The sequence below is a fragment of the Pagrus major genome, chromosome 13 (genome assembly GCF_040436345.1).
Source record: "Pagrus major chromosome 13, Pma_NU_1.0".
Lineage (NCBI taxonomy): Eukaryota > Metazoa > Chordata > Actinopteri > Spariformes > Sparidae > Pagrus > Pagrus major.
The window spans coordinates 29,088,671-29,104,839 of record NC_133227.1 but is presented as its reverse complement, the minus strand read 5'-3'; the positions used below and the strand labels follow the sequence as shown (position 1 = coordinate 29,104,839).

The 16,169-nt window shown below is 42.4% G+C and overlaps 1 protein-coding gene across 2 annotated transcripts in view; it reads right to left on the bottom strand.

The window, feature by feature from the left end:
• Positions 1-523: 523 nt before the first annotated feature.
• grk6 (G protein-coupled receptor kinase 6) overlaps positions 524-16,169 on the bottom strand; it is a 43,977-nt gene continuing 28,331 nt past the window's right edge. The window contains exons 4-16 of one of the 2 annotated variants that reach the window (XM_073479160.1): positions 15,311-15,388; positions 14,154-14,254; positions 9,128-9,220; positions 6,454-6,517; positions 3,992-4,132; positions 3,718-3,908; positions 3,588-3,625; positions 2,548-2,637; positions 2,247-2,455; positions 1,976-2,113; positions 1,607-1,744; positions 1,373-1,507; positions 524-1,053 (exon numbers count right to left, since the gene is read on the bottom strand). In XM_073479160.1, the coding sequence (XP_073335261.1) occupies positions 1,003-1,053; positions 1,373-1,507; positions 1,607-1,744; positions 1,976-2,113; positions 2,247-2,455; positions 2,548-2,637; positions 3,588-3,625; positions 3,718-3,908; positions 3,992-4,132; positions 6,454-6,517; positions 9,128-9,220; positions 14,154-14,254; positions 15,311-15,388 (1,467 nt within the window). In that variant the 3' untranslated portion in view covers positions 524-1,002. Of the gene's footprint in view, positions 1,054-1,372; positions 1,508-1,606; positions 1,745-1,975; positions 2,114-2,246; positions 2,456-2,547; positions 2,638-3,587; positions 3,626-3,717; positions 3,909-3,991; positions 4,133-4,625; positions 4,700-6,453; positions 6,518-9,127; positions 9,221-14,153; positions 14,255-15,310; positions 15,389-16,169 lie in introns of those variants that run through there. The other variant, XM_073479161.1, reaches the window with a different exon arrangement.

The following is a 16,169-nucleotide window of genomic DNA, read 5'->3' as shown; positions in this document are numbered from 1 at the left end:
CAAAAATCTTGACTAAACTCAAGAAACTGGCTGAGACTTTCTTATATTTACTTATAAGTTGAACTAAGACATTGTTTGGAAATTAGGGACCTAATATAAAGTTTTACTGCGATGCTTCAGAGTGCCACCGCACTGTTTCTTAAGCATCATTTGCGTGATGTATGAGTCTTTGGACCAAAAAGAAAAAACTTTCCTATGATTGAAAAATTCACCATGATGGAAAAAGTTACAAGCGACGAAGGCAACGAAAAGGTTTGAGCATTTCGGTAATCGAACGACAGTGTCATGTAAAATAACTCGATCTTCACAGTCACGTCACCGAAGCGACGAGAGTAACTGGAGCCGCACTGACACAACGAGTCGATTGTCTAAAGAAATCCAGAACTGAAAAATGAAAAAATAATAATAATAATAATACTATCGATATAAAAATATCTGCAGATGTCGACGACTTCACGTCATCACCAGTTCAAAACCAAAACATCCAAGCGAAAACAAACAAAATCACACGTAAAGAATCAAATGAAAAATAGAGCTTTTATGTGAAGTTGGTCACAGCAGAAGAAGAAAAGTGGTCACAGTCGATGAGCTGAAAGTCACTGGTTTGATTCCCTGGACAAAAGTAAAGAGATCGAGGAATGCTCAGTCCTCCCTTAGTAACCACTGTCACAGTGCCCTCCAGCAAGGCACTTTTACAGCAGGCGATTGTTCCGGTCGGAGCTGCAGCAGCTCCCACATCAGTAACATGGACACGTGTGAGTGGATCAGTGTGAAAGCAACAAATAAACATAAACTCAGACAAAACAAAAGAAAAAAAACATCTGTTCATCTCGTTCAGGACGACAGCCGATATTTTAAATAACATTAAACTTTATGGCTATGCTGAAAATATACATTCTGACATTTAGAGAAGGACTATCTTAAAAATACAAATGTGCAAAAGTTGTAAACAAATGAGATCCTGTGTGTGTGTGTGTGTGTGTGTGTGTGTGTGTGTGTGTGTCACAGCCTGGTGGGCTCCTCGTCACTGTCGCTGCAGTTACCACAGCAGTCCTGCAGAGGGAGGCAGAGAGCACAGAGTCAATGAGAGACATGAACGGCCATAGTTACCTCCAAGGAGGTGATGTTTGACCTGTGTGTTTGTTTGTTTGTTTGTTTGTTTGTTTGTTTGTCAGCAGGATGACACAAAAACTACTGAATGGATTTCCATGAAACTTAGATGGAGGATGGATCTCAGCCCAGAAAAGACCCTGTTAGCTTCTTGGGACAAAGTCACTGAACTTATTTGATCAGATCTGACTTCTGATCCTACACCTGCAGTTTTTATGGCCCAGTCTGCCATTGTTTCGTTTTTGAGGGTGCGTTCACTGACCTGTCGGCCAAACAGCCGCTGCAGGAGTCCCTGTTTGGGCGGAGGAGACGGCTGTCCTCTCCAGTCCAGGTCAGGAGGAACCGTCCCGTCCTGGTGGAAAACATTCAGCTCTACGAAACACTCCGTCTCGATCATCTGCAGGAACAACAGACCACATTGTATTCTGTCTATCACATGCACGAAGAGACACTCTGCAGAATCTATGTGTCGTTTTTATGATCACATGTCTCTGACCTCGTCCTGCCAGGGGATGGAGACGCTGCCTGTGGACACTTTGCTGTAGAAAGACTCGTCTTTGGGCTCCAGCTCCACTCCTTTCACCGTGGAGAACTGCTCGATGTCCAGGACGTCTTTACAGTAGATGGCCTGCGGCTGAAACACAAAAACACACAAACCTCCACGTTAAATCATTCACATTTCAGCTGCACGGCGAACACTCAGGAGCCGGGAGAGACTACAGAGGAGACTTTACAACTAGCTCTTACTGAAGTTTAATTGTAACGACGTGAGTGAGAAGTGAATCTTACGAGATATAAATGCTTCCTTCCTGTCACTCTGTGTCCGTGACGTGTGATGTTATATTGCTGTATGCTGTGGACTTACGTCAGGTATGAACGGCGCCTGCAGCATGCCGGCCTCCAGGCGTTTGAAGTTGATGGAGCGGAAGATGAGATGGGCTTTGACCTCAGAGGCTCCACCTCCCAGACAGCCCAGCCTCTCAGCGGGGTCTTTAGCCAGAAGCTGGAGGGTTAAAAAAAAAAAAAGCAGAATATAACATTCAGGCAAATAAGTGTTTTAAAATGCTGAGGTGTGCTATTATACGGTACGGAGCAGATGGCAGCTACAGACCGGAACAGCTCCAGCATCCACCCACCATTTTACAGAGGGACTTGGCGTCCTCGGAGAACTTGCTGGAGTATTCCTCCTCCACCTCCCTCACCAGCCGCTCCACTTCCTCCCGCTTGATCTTCTTCTTCCTCTGCTGGAAGGGCGACTGGCCCTCGATCATCTCGTACAGCAGGCAGCCCAGCGCCCACCAGTCCGGGCTGAAGGTGTAGCGCTCGTTTTTCACCACCTCCGGAGCTGCAGGAGAGACGGAGGAGATTCAGACGCACTGGATCTAGTTTTTCTCCCGTCGATCTACTTTTGTTTTTTACTCGTCAGAGGTTACTTACACATGTAGCCGACTGTTCCCACTCGTCCTTTGATGGTCTGTCCCTCTGGTACATGAACCGCTAAACCCAGGTCTGATATCCTGATGTGGCCTGAAAACACAAACACATGAGGTCGATAAGACGTGAGGAACAGACGAGGAACATCTCAGATTGTCCTCAGTATCAATCTGACCGTTAGTGTCATCAATTATTTCAAAATAAAATCTGATTCTTAGAGATGCACGATATATATTTCAGGCTGATAAATCACTGATATTGGGACATTAATACGCTAATCATCGGTACCGGTAGGAGTTCTGGCCGATAAATATGGACAATAATAGAAAGCTGATTGTTTTTATGGACTTTTGAAAATACAAAAATGTGGAAATTATCGGTTTTCAGTTCTCCTGAGTGTTGAATTCATTTAAAACTCAGCTGGTGTTTTAACTGGTGTTTACAAAGTACAATACTTTTAACTTTTACCGACAAAAACTGTTTAAATCGCCTTGATTCTGCTCTGTTGTTTCCAGATGAACCAAACTCAGGTGCCTACTTTACTAAACAACCAGATATTAGTTGGCGGTGTTAGCTGGGTTTTTTAAGGGGAGATAAATCCAGCTCAGAATAATCATTACACTCCTGCATCTCTCTGGGATTTCAATCATTTTTTAATCAAGTCTAATTGTCTTGTGTGAAGAAACTCCTCAGCAGAGACTCACTCTTCTGTCTGAGTGCTTTTTGGTTTCATATCAGGCCGTTCTGATGGAGTCAGAGCGCCATCTGCTGACTCACAGCAGCAAATTACACAAACTGCTGAAACATAAACACTTGTGGACTTTACAGCCAGAGCAGTTCTGCAGAAACAGCGTCACAGGATCAGTAACTGGGTCTTTCATTACAGAACACACTGTATGAAATGTGTAATATCTTCATGATACATCTGATGTTTTTAGAAGCTACTGATCTTTGATTTCACGTTAGAGAAATACTTTAATGTCATTTTTAAATCGTTAGTTTATCGTAGTTGTTGAGACTTTCTCTGTGACGCTGCGACTCACCGTGGTCGTCCAGCAGGATGTTCTCTGGTTTCAGGTCCCTGCGAGAGGAGAGAGTAAAGAGCAGAGCCGCTGAGACAAGAGGACGACGGGACAGACGATGATATTAACACCTGTGAGGGTCGGTGCTGACCTGTAGACGATGTGTTCTCGGTGCAGGTCCTCCAGCCCGCAGCAGATCTCCGCAGAGTAGAAGACGGCTCTCTTCTCGTCGAAACCCGCGTCGCCCATGTGATAGATGTGAAACTTCAGGTCTCCTCCGTTCATCAGCGTCAACACGAGGCACAGAGCGTCCTTCGTCTCGTAGGCGTACGCTAAACTCACCTGGAGACAGAGCGGCGTCATAACGAGGAAGCTACAGCGAGTCCATCAGGTGGGATAAGATGAGAACGTGTCGTGATTCTTACCACGAATCTGCTGTTGACTTTCTCCAGGATCTGTTTCTCATTGAGCGCCATCGACTCTCCTTTCCTCTTCTTTATCCTCTTCTTCTCCAGCTTCTTACAGGCGTACATCTTCCCCGTGGCCCGGACCTGACACGCACACACCTGCAGGAGGAGGAAAGAGTTAACATGTTCATTTATACTATTTCACATTTGTAGTTTATGTTGTGATTCCACCCCAGTGAGAGCAGCAGGACCCCGGACAAGAAATGATTGAGTGTTGAGACATGTTTTCTCACTGTCTCTTGTTGTCCTCGTGGTATTAAACATATTGAGTATCCAGGTATTGTATCTACGTTAGAAACTCCAGTATCGTGATTCACTTTAAATGTTTCTTTCTGTCAGAGCTTCTGGAAATGTTTGATATTTATATCTCTATGTTTGATCCGATTCCTTTCATTGTTTTTAAATCTTACTTGCTCTTGTCCTTTATCGTCCACGTCAGGCTTTATTTTTTTGTAAAGCACTTTGTAACTTAAATGATTAAAGGGTATTACTCTCATCATTATCATCCAGATGTAAGGTGAACAGGACACAGAGAGGTGAGACTAAAGGAGAGATCTCTGTTGGAAACGAACGTCTCTGCTCCCATTTTTACCTCCGCCTGTGTTCGTCTGTTAGTTTGTTGGTTTGTCAGCAGGATTTCACTAAAACTACTGAACCAATTTCCATGAAACTTGGAGCATTTTTGATAATTTTCGTTTATTTCTCAGGGAATAATGGATGTTGATGAAAAAATGAGGTGCATTTAGGAGGCTGTGGGTACAATATGATGCAGATCCAAATACAAATCCTGATCCAGCTGTTTTAATCATGTTTAATTTGATTGTCGGCGCTGTTTGAATGTGAAACACTCTCTGGACTGATTGCAGTGGATGCAGATCAGCTGCTGTGTGCACAGTGTGGAGACGTGACTCCTAATTAATGATTCAGAGCAGCTCGGTGCCTTCTCCTCTCAGCCAATCAGAGCGTGACGACGGCCTTCATAAGAGAGGTGAGGAACGGCACACCTGGTCGTTCTGACCCTCTGCTGAGGAAACTACTCAGCTGAGATTTCTTTACATCACCGATAAACTCTGTAACCTGCATCAGGACTTTGTTTAGTGTCTCTCACAGCAGCCTGGTCTCTCCTTTATATTCAAACCTCTTCAAACACAACGGGGGAACTTTGGAGGGAAGAAGAAGGAGAATTTCTGTTTCGTTATCACTGAAGAGGCTTTTGTACACAACGGAGAGCCAATCTGGAGGCTTTACTCTGAACCAGGTGGAGTTTTTAGTTCTTTCTCAGCTGCTGATGACCAAAAGTAACTGGACAGCACTCAAGATGTGACAAAACTATGTCTGGGGTCACTCGGCTGTTGTCTTCGGTCTATAAAATATCAGAAAATGGCGAAAAATGTCGTTCAGTGCACTGAAGACGCTTGAATCAGAGAATTTTGAATCAAACCAATGAATCTGGTGACTAATCTAACAGTTGATTACTAATCTATTAATCGCTGCAGCTTCAGTGGTTTCAGTCTGTTAATGGTCACATTTGGTGAAACAAACTAAAACCTGTTGACTTTCTGACTCCTGCTTCTGTTTTCTCTTGATCGACTTCATCCTTTAATTCATTAAACCTTCTCTACCTGTTCTGTCTCTCACTTCTGTGTCCAGCAGGTGGTGCTGTAACTCACACAGACTGTTTCTCAGTCTCAGATCTCAGGATTGTCGCTCTAATGGGCCATAATGAGTCTGATTTGGAGCAATGATGCCGCTGGTTACTGACCGGTCTGTGGGGAGCCTGCATCATTAACTGACGATGAAACGTTTACTTGTTCCAGTTTTACGCTTAAATCCTGTTAAAGTTCAAATCCTGTTGAAGTGAAACACGTAAAGATCTGAAAGTAGAGCAGCTTTCTACAGAATCTGATTTGCTCGGGGAAGAGAAACTGTAAACTGAGTTAAAGCCGGTTTTATTTTGACTCCTCTCACATCATTGATGATGTATTTACTTCATTTCCTGGAGAATACGCTGAGGTCTCACTGAACTCTCTTTTCCAATGATAGATGAAGACATACAGACATTTAATAAAGCAGGTACAGCTGAAAAACACCTGGTTGACACACAACAATGCAGAAAGTGCAGAAATTGATGAGATGCACACAAAACTTAAATAATAAAAAGTATTTAAAGATTAAAAGCTGCACCGATCAATCAGATTTGGATATCAAAGAAACAGAAAGTTGAAATGATGATAATCGTTTCTTAGATGAAGAAAAAGCCGAACATTGAGAAGTTTATTTTAAAAACCCTCTTTTCTACCCGAGTTATCTGTTAAAGTAGAGTTTGTTTAAAAGAGAAAGATTGTTTGTGTGTGTGTGTGTGTGTGTGTGTGTGTGTGTGGGGGTTGTTCTGTGCTGTGTTCACTTAAAGTTTTACTCACCTCTCCAAATCCTCCTTTTCCTAAAACTCTGTACTGTCGGAATGTGTTTTTCGTCACCGGCTGCCTGTTGGACACGAACAGAAACACACAATGTAACCGCCCGACTCACACCATCACCACCAGTTTTAAGACGCCTTTGTGATGTTAATATGTGAGACGTTGTTGTCAGGTAGAAATGTGAAGCTGAATCACTGAGCGGCGACCCAACGTCATAAACAACAAACCTGAGTCATTTTACAAAACAAAAAAAAAGCAAAAACAACAACAGAGAGACAAAGAAAAGCAAATATCACGAATCAAAATGTAAAATAAAACACAGTTATGAGGTTTTGTTGCAATGTTGTGATCACCAGTCCCCAAAAAGTGTCACAACATTATGGTGATTGGTCAAATCTGCAGGAAAAGTTAGTGATGGACAAAATAATGTATTAATTAATCACTTCCCAGCTCTCTGCAGGGACTGCTGACCTGCCAAAAAAGGTGTTTCTAATTTTTGGAAGACGCTAATTTGTTTCCATATGTGAAAAAGATACTTTTAACTTTATGAAAATGAACCTGTACATCTGGAAAAGAGGACGAATGTTTAACATGAACTATTAAACTGTGTAAATGTTAAAAACCTAATCTGGTGTGTGTGTGTGTGTGTGTGTGTGTGTGTGTGTGTGTGTGTGTGTGTGTGTGTGTGTGTGTGTGTGTGTGTGTGTGTGTGTGTGTGTGTGTGTGTGTGTGTGTGTGTGTGCGTGGATAGAGATGTTTCCAGAAAATGATTTAAACTAGCTGCCTTAAGGCACATTTGAATGGCGGTGGAGTTCACAGATAAGATCACAAAAAAAATAAAAACAAACAGGGCGACTGAAAGGAAACCACATCGAGTTTAAAGACCTCGGGACATCTCGAGTCGGGTTTTTGGAAACCAAAACGAGTATTTTTAGCCAAATCATGATGTTTTATAACGATAACCAACAAAGTGGTTTTGTATCTAAACCAAACCAGAGCACGAGCACGAGCGCGAGCACGAGCACGAGCACGAGCGCGAGCGCGAGCGCGAGCGCGAGCACGTGCGCGAGCACGAGCACGTCGCTGTGACGAGAGAAAAACTGAACCTTCAGTTTTGCAGAAACGTTCTTTGCCAACATTCATTCTGCTGATTGAGTTGTTCTGCAACATCTGCTGCAAGAAAACTTCTCATCTCCAGTTATGGCGTTGGTGTTTCTGGGAATCCAGTGACCCTGCGGTTTGTGAAAACTTCTCTAAACCCCGCTGGACGAACAGAAAAACTCAAGAAGGAAAGATGACATGCCACGAATACTTGCAGCTTGTGGGGCAGGAGGAGACTCTGCACGCTGTGAAAGGTTCCTGGTGGGCTCACAGACGCTCCATCTGTCTCCACCTTCTCTTTGTTTCGTCTCTTTCATGTTCTTGATCTTCTCTCTGTCGTCACCCTGTGGATTCAGGTCTGATCTTGCGTATCTACGTCACTAAACGTGGATCTCCATGGGATGGATGAGCGTGTCATGTGGGGTTTGTTTCAGCCGATCCTCGACAAAACACCAGATTAACCATCAAACCTAAACACTCCGGTCGGCTGCAGGCCGGACCGTGTTTACAGCATCGCTGAGTTTATAAAGTGGAGTCTGGGAACCAGCAGCGCTCCCTGAAGGGACACGGCCCGGATCAAACTTTCTCTGTCTGTAAACAAAGATCGTCAAACTCATAACAACCATTATTCTCAGGACGGATTTATTTCTACCGCAGCAAATTAACAATTATGTGATTCAGCGCTGAACTGCGTGAGACGACAGTGTGACGACAACTGAACGCCAAGAGCTGAGAACCCAGCTCATTCTGGGAACCTCATCAGAACCTAGTCTGTTCAGCGGATCGACTTTTCTGGCTGAGACTCAACAATCAACTATCTTTGTGGTGCCTTCAGGAACAGCTGGGACAAATCCTACTGACTCTACCTTTAACTTTAATAGTCTTTGAATTATATTAATATGACGTGAGCTTCAGTTAGCTTTGACCACAAATGTCCTTCAGAGGGAGACTTTTTACTCTGATACTCTGAGTACATGTCAGAGCCTGTACTCGATTACTTTTACTGGAGTAAAGACTGTCTGTCTCTCCTGTGATTATGACACCTGATTAAACACCATGCTCACCTGCAGCTCCTCCTGCATCACATAACACACACTGATAATTACAATAAACCAAACCTCCCTGTTTCATCTGAATCACAGCAGGATCACTGCCCTCTCTGTCCTGCTGGGGTTTTTTTGAACTGTGAATCTTTGTAGTTGAGCAACTTCAGCCTCTCCTCCTGAAACATGCAGCGATGATATCACTGTGACGCTCATCGATTGCGTTGTTCTCACCCCAGTAACCCCCGAGGAGGTTAGGACACTGAGGAGAGGAAGGAATGAAGCAACTCTCCGAGCGTGTTGTTACTGGTTACTGTGGTGGAGTTTAAGGCTAATGTAGCCGCTAAATGAGCCTGAGTGAGCTTTAAGTGCTCTCTCTGTGTGTGTGTGTGTGTGTGTGTGTGTGTGTGTGTGTGTGTGTGTGTGTGTGTGTGTGCGTGTGCGCAGAGACATTACATTATGCTGATGCACATAAGAGAGAAGAAAGAAAGAAGGAGAGGGAGATGAGACGAGGACGTTATAGTAAACTTTACCTCTCCAGCCACTTCCACTGGAGGAACCTGTTGTAGTACATGCTGTCGAGGTAGTCTGCGAACGGCGCCACGCTCAGGTAGTCGTGGATCAATCTGGGAAAAACACAACGAACAGATGTCTGAACACGCTGCTAATTATTTACCCAAGATTCTTTAGAGTTAGTCAATTAACTGATTAGTGGCTTCAGAGAAGATTAGAAACAGTTTTAATGACAGATACTCTCTGATTCCAGCTTCTCCAATCTTGGGATTTGCTGCTTTTCTGTTTTACATCAGTGTAAATTGAATATGTTTGTGTTTTTAAAGGTATCCTGAAGGTTTCTCAGCTTGGGCTGGAATCAATTGACTGTAAATGTAAACAATAGTTCAATCAATAAGTTAATTAACTGTTGCAGCCGCAGTTTGTTTAAACAGGAGGCTCGTTTAACAGCAAATCTGTGCAGATAATTCACTGAATGGAAAATAAACTGTAGAGCTGAAACAACGAGTCAATTAAACATTTAGTTTCTCGGCAGAATTAATCAGCAACTATTCTGATAATTGATTAATAATTTAATTTATGTTTCAAGCAGAAATCCCTCCAAAAATCCCAAGAACCAGATTCTCACTGAGGATTTTCTGCTTGTGTTCGTCTCATGCGACGTCACCGTGAAATTTTATGAACCAAACTCCTCTCTGGGTCGATCAGTAATAAAGAAATGACTAGCTGCAGCCCTCATACCGTCTGTTATTACAGTACAGATGTGTTTTTCATCTATGACATGAAACAAAGAGTGACGCCCGGTGCGACAGCTACACGAGTGAGTCAGTGGAGTGATTTTTGAAGTTTGCTAACAAAATGCATCATTAGCTCCTGTTAGCAAACAGACTGAGTCATACTTTAAATCTGAAATTCATCCAAATGTTCATGCACATACAGGATTTAATCATCTTCTGATAAAAAGAAGCTTAACTCCGGTAATATTCTGCTGCAGCGAGCGAATACAGGAAGGATTTACTCCTGATATGAGTCCACTGACATGTGAAACAGTCCTGATGAAGGTCACTGACAGACCGGTTAAAGAAACGAGAAGGAAAATGAACTTCATAGAAATAAGAGTTGAGATAGTTGCTCAAAGTGAACAACCCTGAGATGAAGACTCATATTTCTTCATAAAAACTTAATTGCAGTTTTATTAAATTTAACTTACTAGGAACAAAAATGTAGCAAATCATCAGACGTATCTGTTAAAGCGCTACCAGGCAGACGGAGATGAACAAACTGAGCTGGCTTCTGGTCTTCAGTGTAGTAAATTACTCATGTCTTGTACTTGATGTGTCTTGAAAAACAAACTCCGCTGCCTGCCGCCCACGCAACAAGCAGGAACAGAGCCGCTAGAGGATGTTACTCAACATGTGAGCGCTGTTTATGGAGCCGACAACGAACTCTCAAACAACAAGACAGATATCATTTTTCAATATTTCTCTTTAAGTCCAGTTTGTCTTCATCTCTTTACTTTCTTATTCTGTTTTCTTCTTCATCACAGCAGCAACAACGAGTTTCATTTAAATGTCTCCATAAATTGAGCTTCCCTGAGATAAAATCCAGAGTTAAACGAGTTAATGTAACAGGTCTGAAGCTGCCCCGTCGTTAAACTTTACAGCGCTATCTGAAATAATAACCGCAAGAAATGAGCCTGTAAAAAGTGAGGTGGACAATGCATGCTGGGAAACCTGAATCATCCCCATTAAAATCTATCTGAAGAACACTTGCAGGCGTTTGGACTTTTCTTGGCTCGGTCCATGAGAACACGAGCAGGTAAAATAACTCGTCAGTGGTGTTGCTGATGCAGTTCTCCTCTGGGCCAATCAGAACCCAGCAGAGTCACAAATTGGACACAGACGAGGGATGTGATGATCAGGGCTGCACGATACGGTCAAAGAGTGATACTGTGATTGCGATATAATTCATGATTATTACGGGTGATTACCGTATTGATCCGAATATAAGACGATATTTTTTCCCTTGAAAAATGCCTGAAAATTACGCCTCGTCTTATATTCGGGGTCTAAGGAATAACTCATGTAAAACAATAGGTAGCGCCATATGAGCGCTTTTGTCTCCGTCAGCGTTTAGTGCAGTGTGACCCTAACGTGATCCTGTAAACATAAACAAGCATGGTGGGTGTGTTAGCCTTCATTTGCATAAGCTACTGTACTGAATGACAGAAAGATGCAGCCCGGACACAGAGATCCACTTGAAAAAAGTGCTTCCAAAGTCGGTCAGGTGAATAAAAATCAGAGGAGAAGTTATGATGCGAATTTTAAACTTATGGTTGTAAATGAAGCTGAGAGAACGAATAACGTGAGGGCAGGAAAAAAATATGATGTGACTGAGTGCAACGTGCGACGCTGGCAGTCCCAGAAAGATGAGCTAAAAAACGCTCACAGCCAGAGAAGGAGCTATCGTGGTCCACAAACTGGTCGCTTCACAGAAGTTGACAGAAGGGTGTGTGAATATGATTTGATGTGGGAGGAGCCGGCGGCAGCGGCAGCGAGCGACAACGAAAGTGCGAGTGAGGAGGAGGAACCAAGTGATGCGGAGGATGCAGCTGAATGAATGAAAAAAAAAAAAAAAACTGTTCGTGGTGTTTTTAGATGTTATTGTTCTCACATTTTGCAGACTGTTCTGACACTGTTTGTCAAGAAAATGTGCGCCGTTTATTGCACAGGTTAAGCCAGTAGGCTTATGCTCGTTTAATTGCACTGTTATAACCTATGACATAGAGAACCGTGAAGTGCGTTCGCTTTGCCTATTTGCGGAGTTATAGAAGATTTTATGATTTTTCCCCCCCCGCATGAACACCAACGATGTTGAAATGTACAGGGCAAAAAATGAATTTTTTTTTATGCAAATGAAATTTTGTCCAAATAAAAAGTATTTTTCCAAATATTGGTCTTGAAAAAGAGGGGTCGTCTTATATTCAGGGTCGTCTTATATTCGGGTCAATACGGTACATTTTACATCACAGTTTTCATTGTCATTAAAAAACTAGTAAAATCATGATGATGTGGCGTTTCTCAGGTTTTATTACATCTGGAGAACGAGCTTTGTTGGCCACAGCGTCTCTGCAGTTCTGTTACCTTCATAAAATAATCGCAGTTCTTGCGATTTGGATATTACACTTAGTCATATTGCGATTTTGATTATTTTGCGATGAATTGTGCAGCCCTAGCAACGATTATAGTTTAGTAGTTCACAACACTACAGATGTATAAAATCACATGAGCTTTTTTTATTAGAGGTTTTATTGTATTTGTCCTGAAGTGTGTCTTTGCTGTTTTCAACAGTTGCTGCCTTTCAAAACATTGTCGTGTTATGAGACGATGTGTCTGACTCATAATTTTATTAATTACGACTTAAAACAAGTTTAACGTCTTCTGGATGCAGTCTGATGAGGTCTGATGACGGCCGACGTGACGTCAGAGACAACGTGATCACAGTTAATCCCGTTTTTAGAAGGTTTAGCCGCGTTTATAAAACCCACTTATACACGCTAGTTTCTGTGTAAAAGTGGTGTAATGTATCATAATGTCCCTTTTTTATTAAAGAGAACAGAGACGCTCAGTGTGAGTGAGCACAGTTACAAAACCGGGCCGTTTTTAAGTGGCGGTCAATAGTAAATTGGTTAATCGCTGCATAACGACTCCAGGCTCATTAACAAACAACCAACAAAGAAGTTCAACCGTGGTTGATTGTAGCTCCAATGACTCGTCGAGTGAAGACTCAGGACTCGTGACTTCACTTGAACTTGAACCCTGTGACTTCAACGAAATTGAGGTTCTTCCGAAACCCGCAGAGCCGACGTTCAGGTTCAGGTTCAGTCCGTCGGGCGTCTGCAGGGCATTTCTTCTGATTTTCCGTGCATGAGTGTAGCTCCACCACAGTGCTGAGAACAGAAACCTCAGAGAGACGACACTGTTCACTGGTGCCCTTTGTTTCTCATGGGAAACACATAAAATCTGTCATGTTTCTACAATTAATATATTTATAGTTTAAGTAGCATTTTCTTTGGTTTGGCCGCATCTCAGATCATGTTATTTCCCAAACATATCAGTATAATGTCAGGGCTTTCTAATACGCATGATTTTATTGTATTTACACTTTCACACCTGTAGGTGAACTAATGTGGTCTAGACCCAAGAAACTTCACACTAACTTATTAACAAATGAACCAATTTCTGTTGGAACTCTTTCATTGGACAGTTTTGATGATGTAAAAAATGTATTCAGGAATCAAAAATAAACAGAATATTTGAAGGAAAGACAAAATTTCAGATTTTATCAATTAATTTAACAGCTCAATTACACTTTCTGTCAATTTCACACCTTTTAAAGATATAATATGTAGGAATTCTGCATTAAAATGTCTGAAAACAACTCGACCTTGGTTATAGATTTTGTTGAGCTGTGCACTTACACTGTCACAAATGTTTTGAACGATGCTCAAACCCACAACTTCACTCAACTTTGGTCGCCCATCGCTACTTCAGTGGTGGTCAACATTGTAGTAATTAAACACCCGACGATGGAGGTCACCTCCACGGACCGCTGCTGCAGTCACCTGGGGAATGTTGTTATGTTGCCGACACTGTTATATTTTGTCGCATCATGTGATTGGGTCGTCATTTTAGCGGCGGAAGGATCGTGTCATGTTATGATGGAGGGGACTGAAACTTTCCGCTGAAGCATAAATGGAAAATGTTGCGCAGCTCTTTCATTTCTGTCGCGTAAATAAATCAGGATTTACGCTCTGGTCTGTTGTTTCTCTACACTGGCAGCTGTGTACTTCTGGTGTGAAATATGTATTATTTGCCAAAAATTAAGTTATTTTAGTAGCAATAAATAAACCTTTAAAAAAAACAATGTGCAATCATTAATGTAAACTTCCTTGAATTTCCTGAAATAGACCGAGACTGAGGGATACATCTGAAAAACTGGACCAAAACCAACGAGCACAGGTGGGACCCCTGCACGCGATCTTACTTGGTACAGTCCTTGAAGAGCTCTTTGCAGGCCTCCTGCTGCAGCCTCTCGGCACACTGAGCCATCATGGCCTCCTCCACCTCAGGCACGTGGTCCTCTGACTGCGCCACAAAAAAAACAGATGCAGTCCAGGTAAACACGGTGACTCAACTCTGACAGTCAGCTCACAGATGAAAGCCGGATGAACTGGGTTAAAGACAACACGCTCTGCAGACTTCTGCATGTTCAGACTTGTATGTTCACAGATGCAGACAGACTGAAGCACATAGAGAGAGACAAGAGGTATCAGGAAGGACAGAGGAAACTTTAACCTGCGCAGGACTGCAGACGTGCAGGCTAAAGTTTCTTAATAATAATGTAACTTACTGTGTTTTGTCTCTGTGCTGTTGGTGTGAAAGGTTCTTCAAAGCACAAGTACAGTGGCTTCAGATTAGATTTCTAACTTCTCTAATTTATTGTCAGGTTGAGCCACAACAGTTTTTTCCTCTTTTGTGGTGCATTCATGAAAACGTAAAAAGTTTTCTCAGAAATTATATTTGGGGGGGGCTGGAGCCAATCCCTGCTGACATCGGGGCGACGGCGGGGTACACCCTGGATAAGTCGCCAGTTCATCACAGCGCTGACACACACGGACAAACAACCGTTCACGCTCACATTCACACCTACAGAATTTAATTTTTTTGCATGTGGGAGGAAACCGGAGTACCTGGAGAAAACCCACGCAGACACGGGGAGAACATGCAAAGCGCTAACCGCTGCCAATAATAATATTACAAAATAATAATATAATAAATATTTTTTGTAAATGAAAGTTGGACTGTGCTGTATTTATATCACCACTTCTATTTCATACATTTTCTTTTAACATGAGTAAGACTGAAGAAAAATGGGAACTGATGTTTAGCTGCCAATTCTCAGATATCAGAGTGTTCTTGAATGCAGCATCAGGAGGATACTGGCAGTGCCTCCCGTACATCAATAACGTTGCTTTCATATAAAAATGAGGTTGAGTCAAAGTGTGTAGATTCATCAGATTCTTCACCAGAAGCCAGTGGCTGCTCAGAAGGTTGGAGCGTGAAGCCACGTAAAGTAAAGACATCTTTTAAAAAAGTGGGGAAACACAGAAAGTGACAGAGGTCCGTGAACGCAGCAGCTACCTTTGGGTTGAAGTATTTGTCGACGAGTTCCTGACCGCTCTCCTTCCTCTTCTCGTCTGGTGTCACCTCGTACTCCGCCTGCAGGGAGACACAGCGAGACAAGATCAGCCACCAGCTGCTGCAGGAGCTCCATCAGTTTAACAGTTTGGGCCCAAATCCTTGTTTCAGAACCACCTTTGATTGATTTTTGTACAGTACATGTAACATCACGCTCACATTACATGTATATGAGCGGAGGTTTGCTCATGTCAGGATTTTGTGCAACTGTGGCAACAAAAAAAGCCAAAACCTGGTTATTTATACACTTTTATACACAAGAGGAAGCATGGAAGATGAGGAAAACAAGATCTAATTATATCGATATATTGTAGATTTGTAAGACTTCTTTCACTGAACAGTTAATTTGAAATGTCTTCTTTTGAAATACGTTTGTCCTGTCTGAAGTTGGTAACACTTTATGTGATCATTGGTTATTCACTTATTTGTTTTTGCTGCTATGTACAACCAGAAGATGATTCATGATTTGCAATGTGATGGTGTCTTAATCCCACGTGGCATTGGTCAGATATCGGCACGACACAGAAATAAAAGCTACTAACAACTAAGAACTTACTACCTAATTAACCACAACTACTTGTTTAGTTTTTAATGAGCTTGGAATCATTTGGGCTTTTTGACATTTTGCACAATGACACAAACTGATCATGATGATTTAATAACCGTCCTGAAGGTCAGTAAACAATAATAGACAGATTTCTCTGTGTGTGTCCACTGAAACCTCTCCAGGCCTCGACAGAAAACCCAATTTAAGCTTTAATTGAGGAGTTTTGGGCGGCCTGCTCCACACCCTGCACTACAC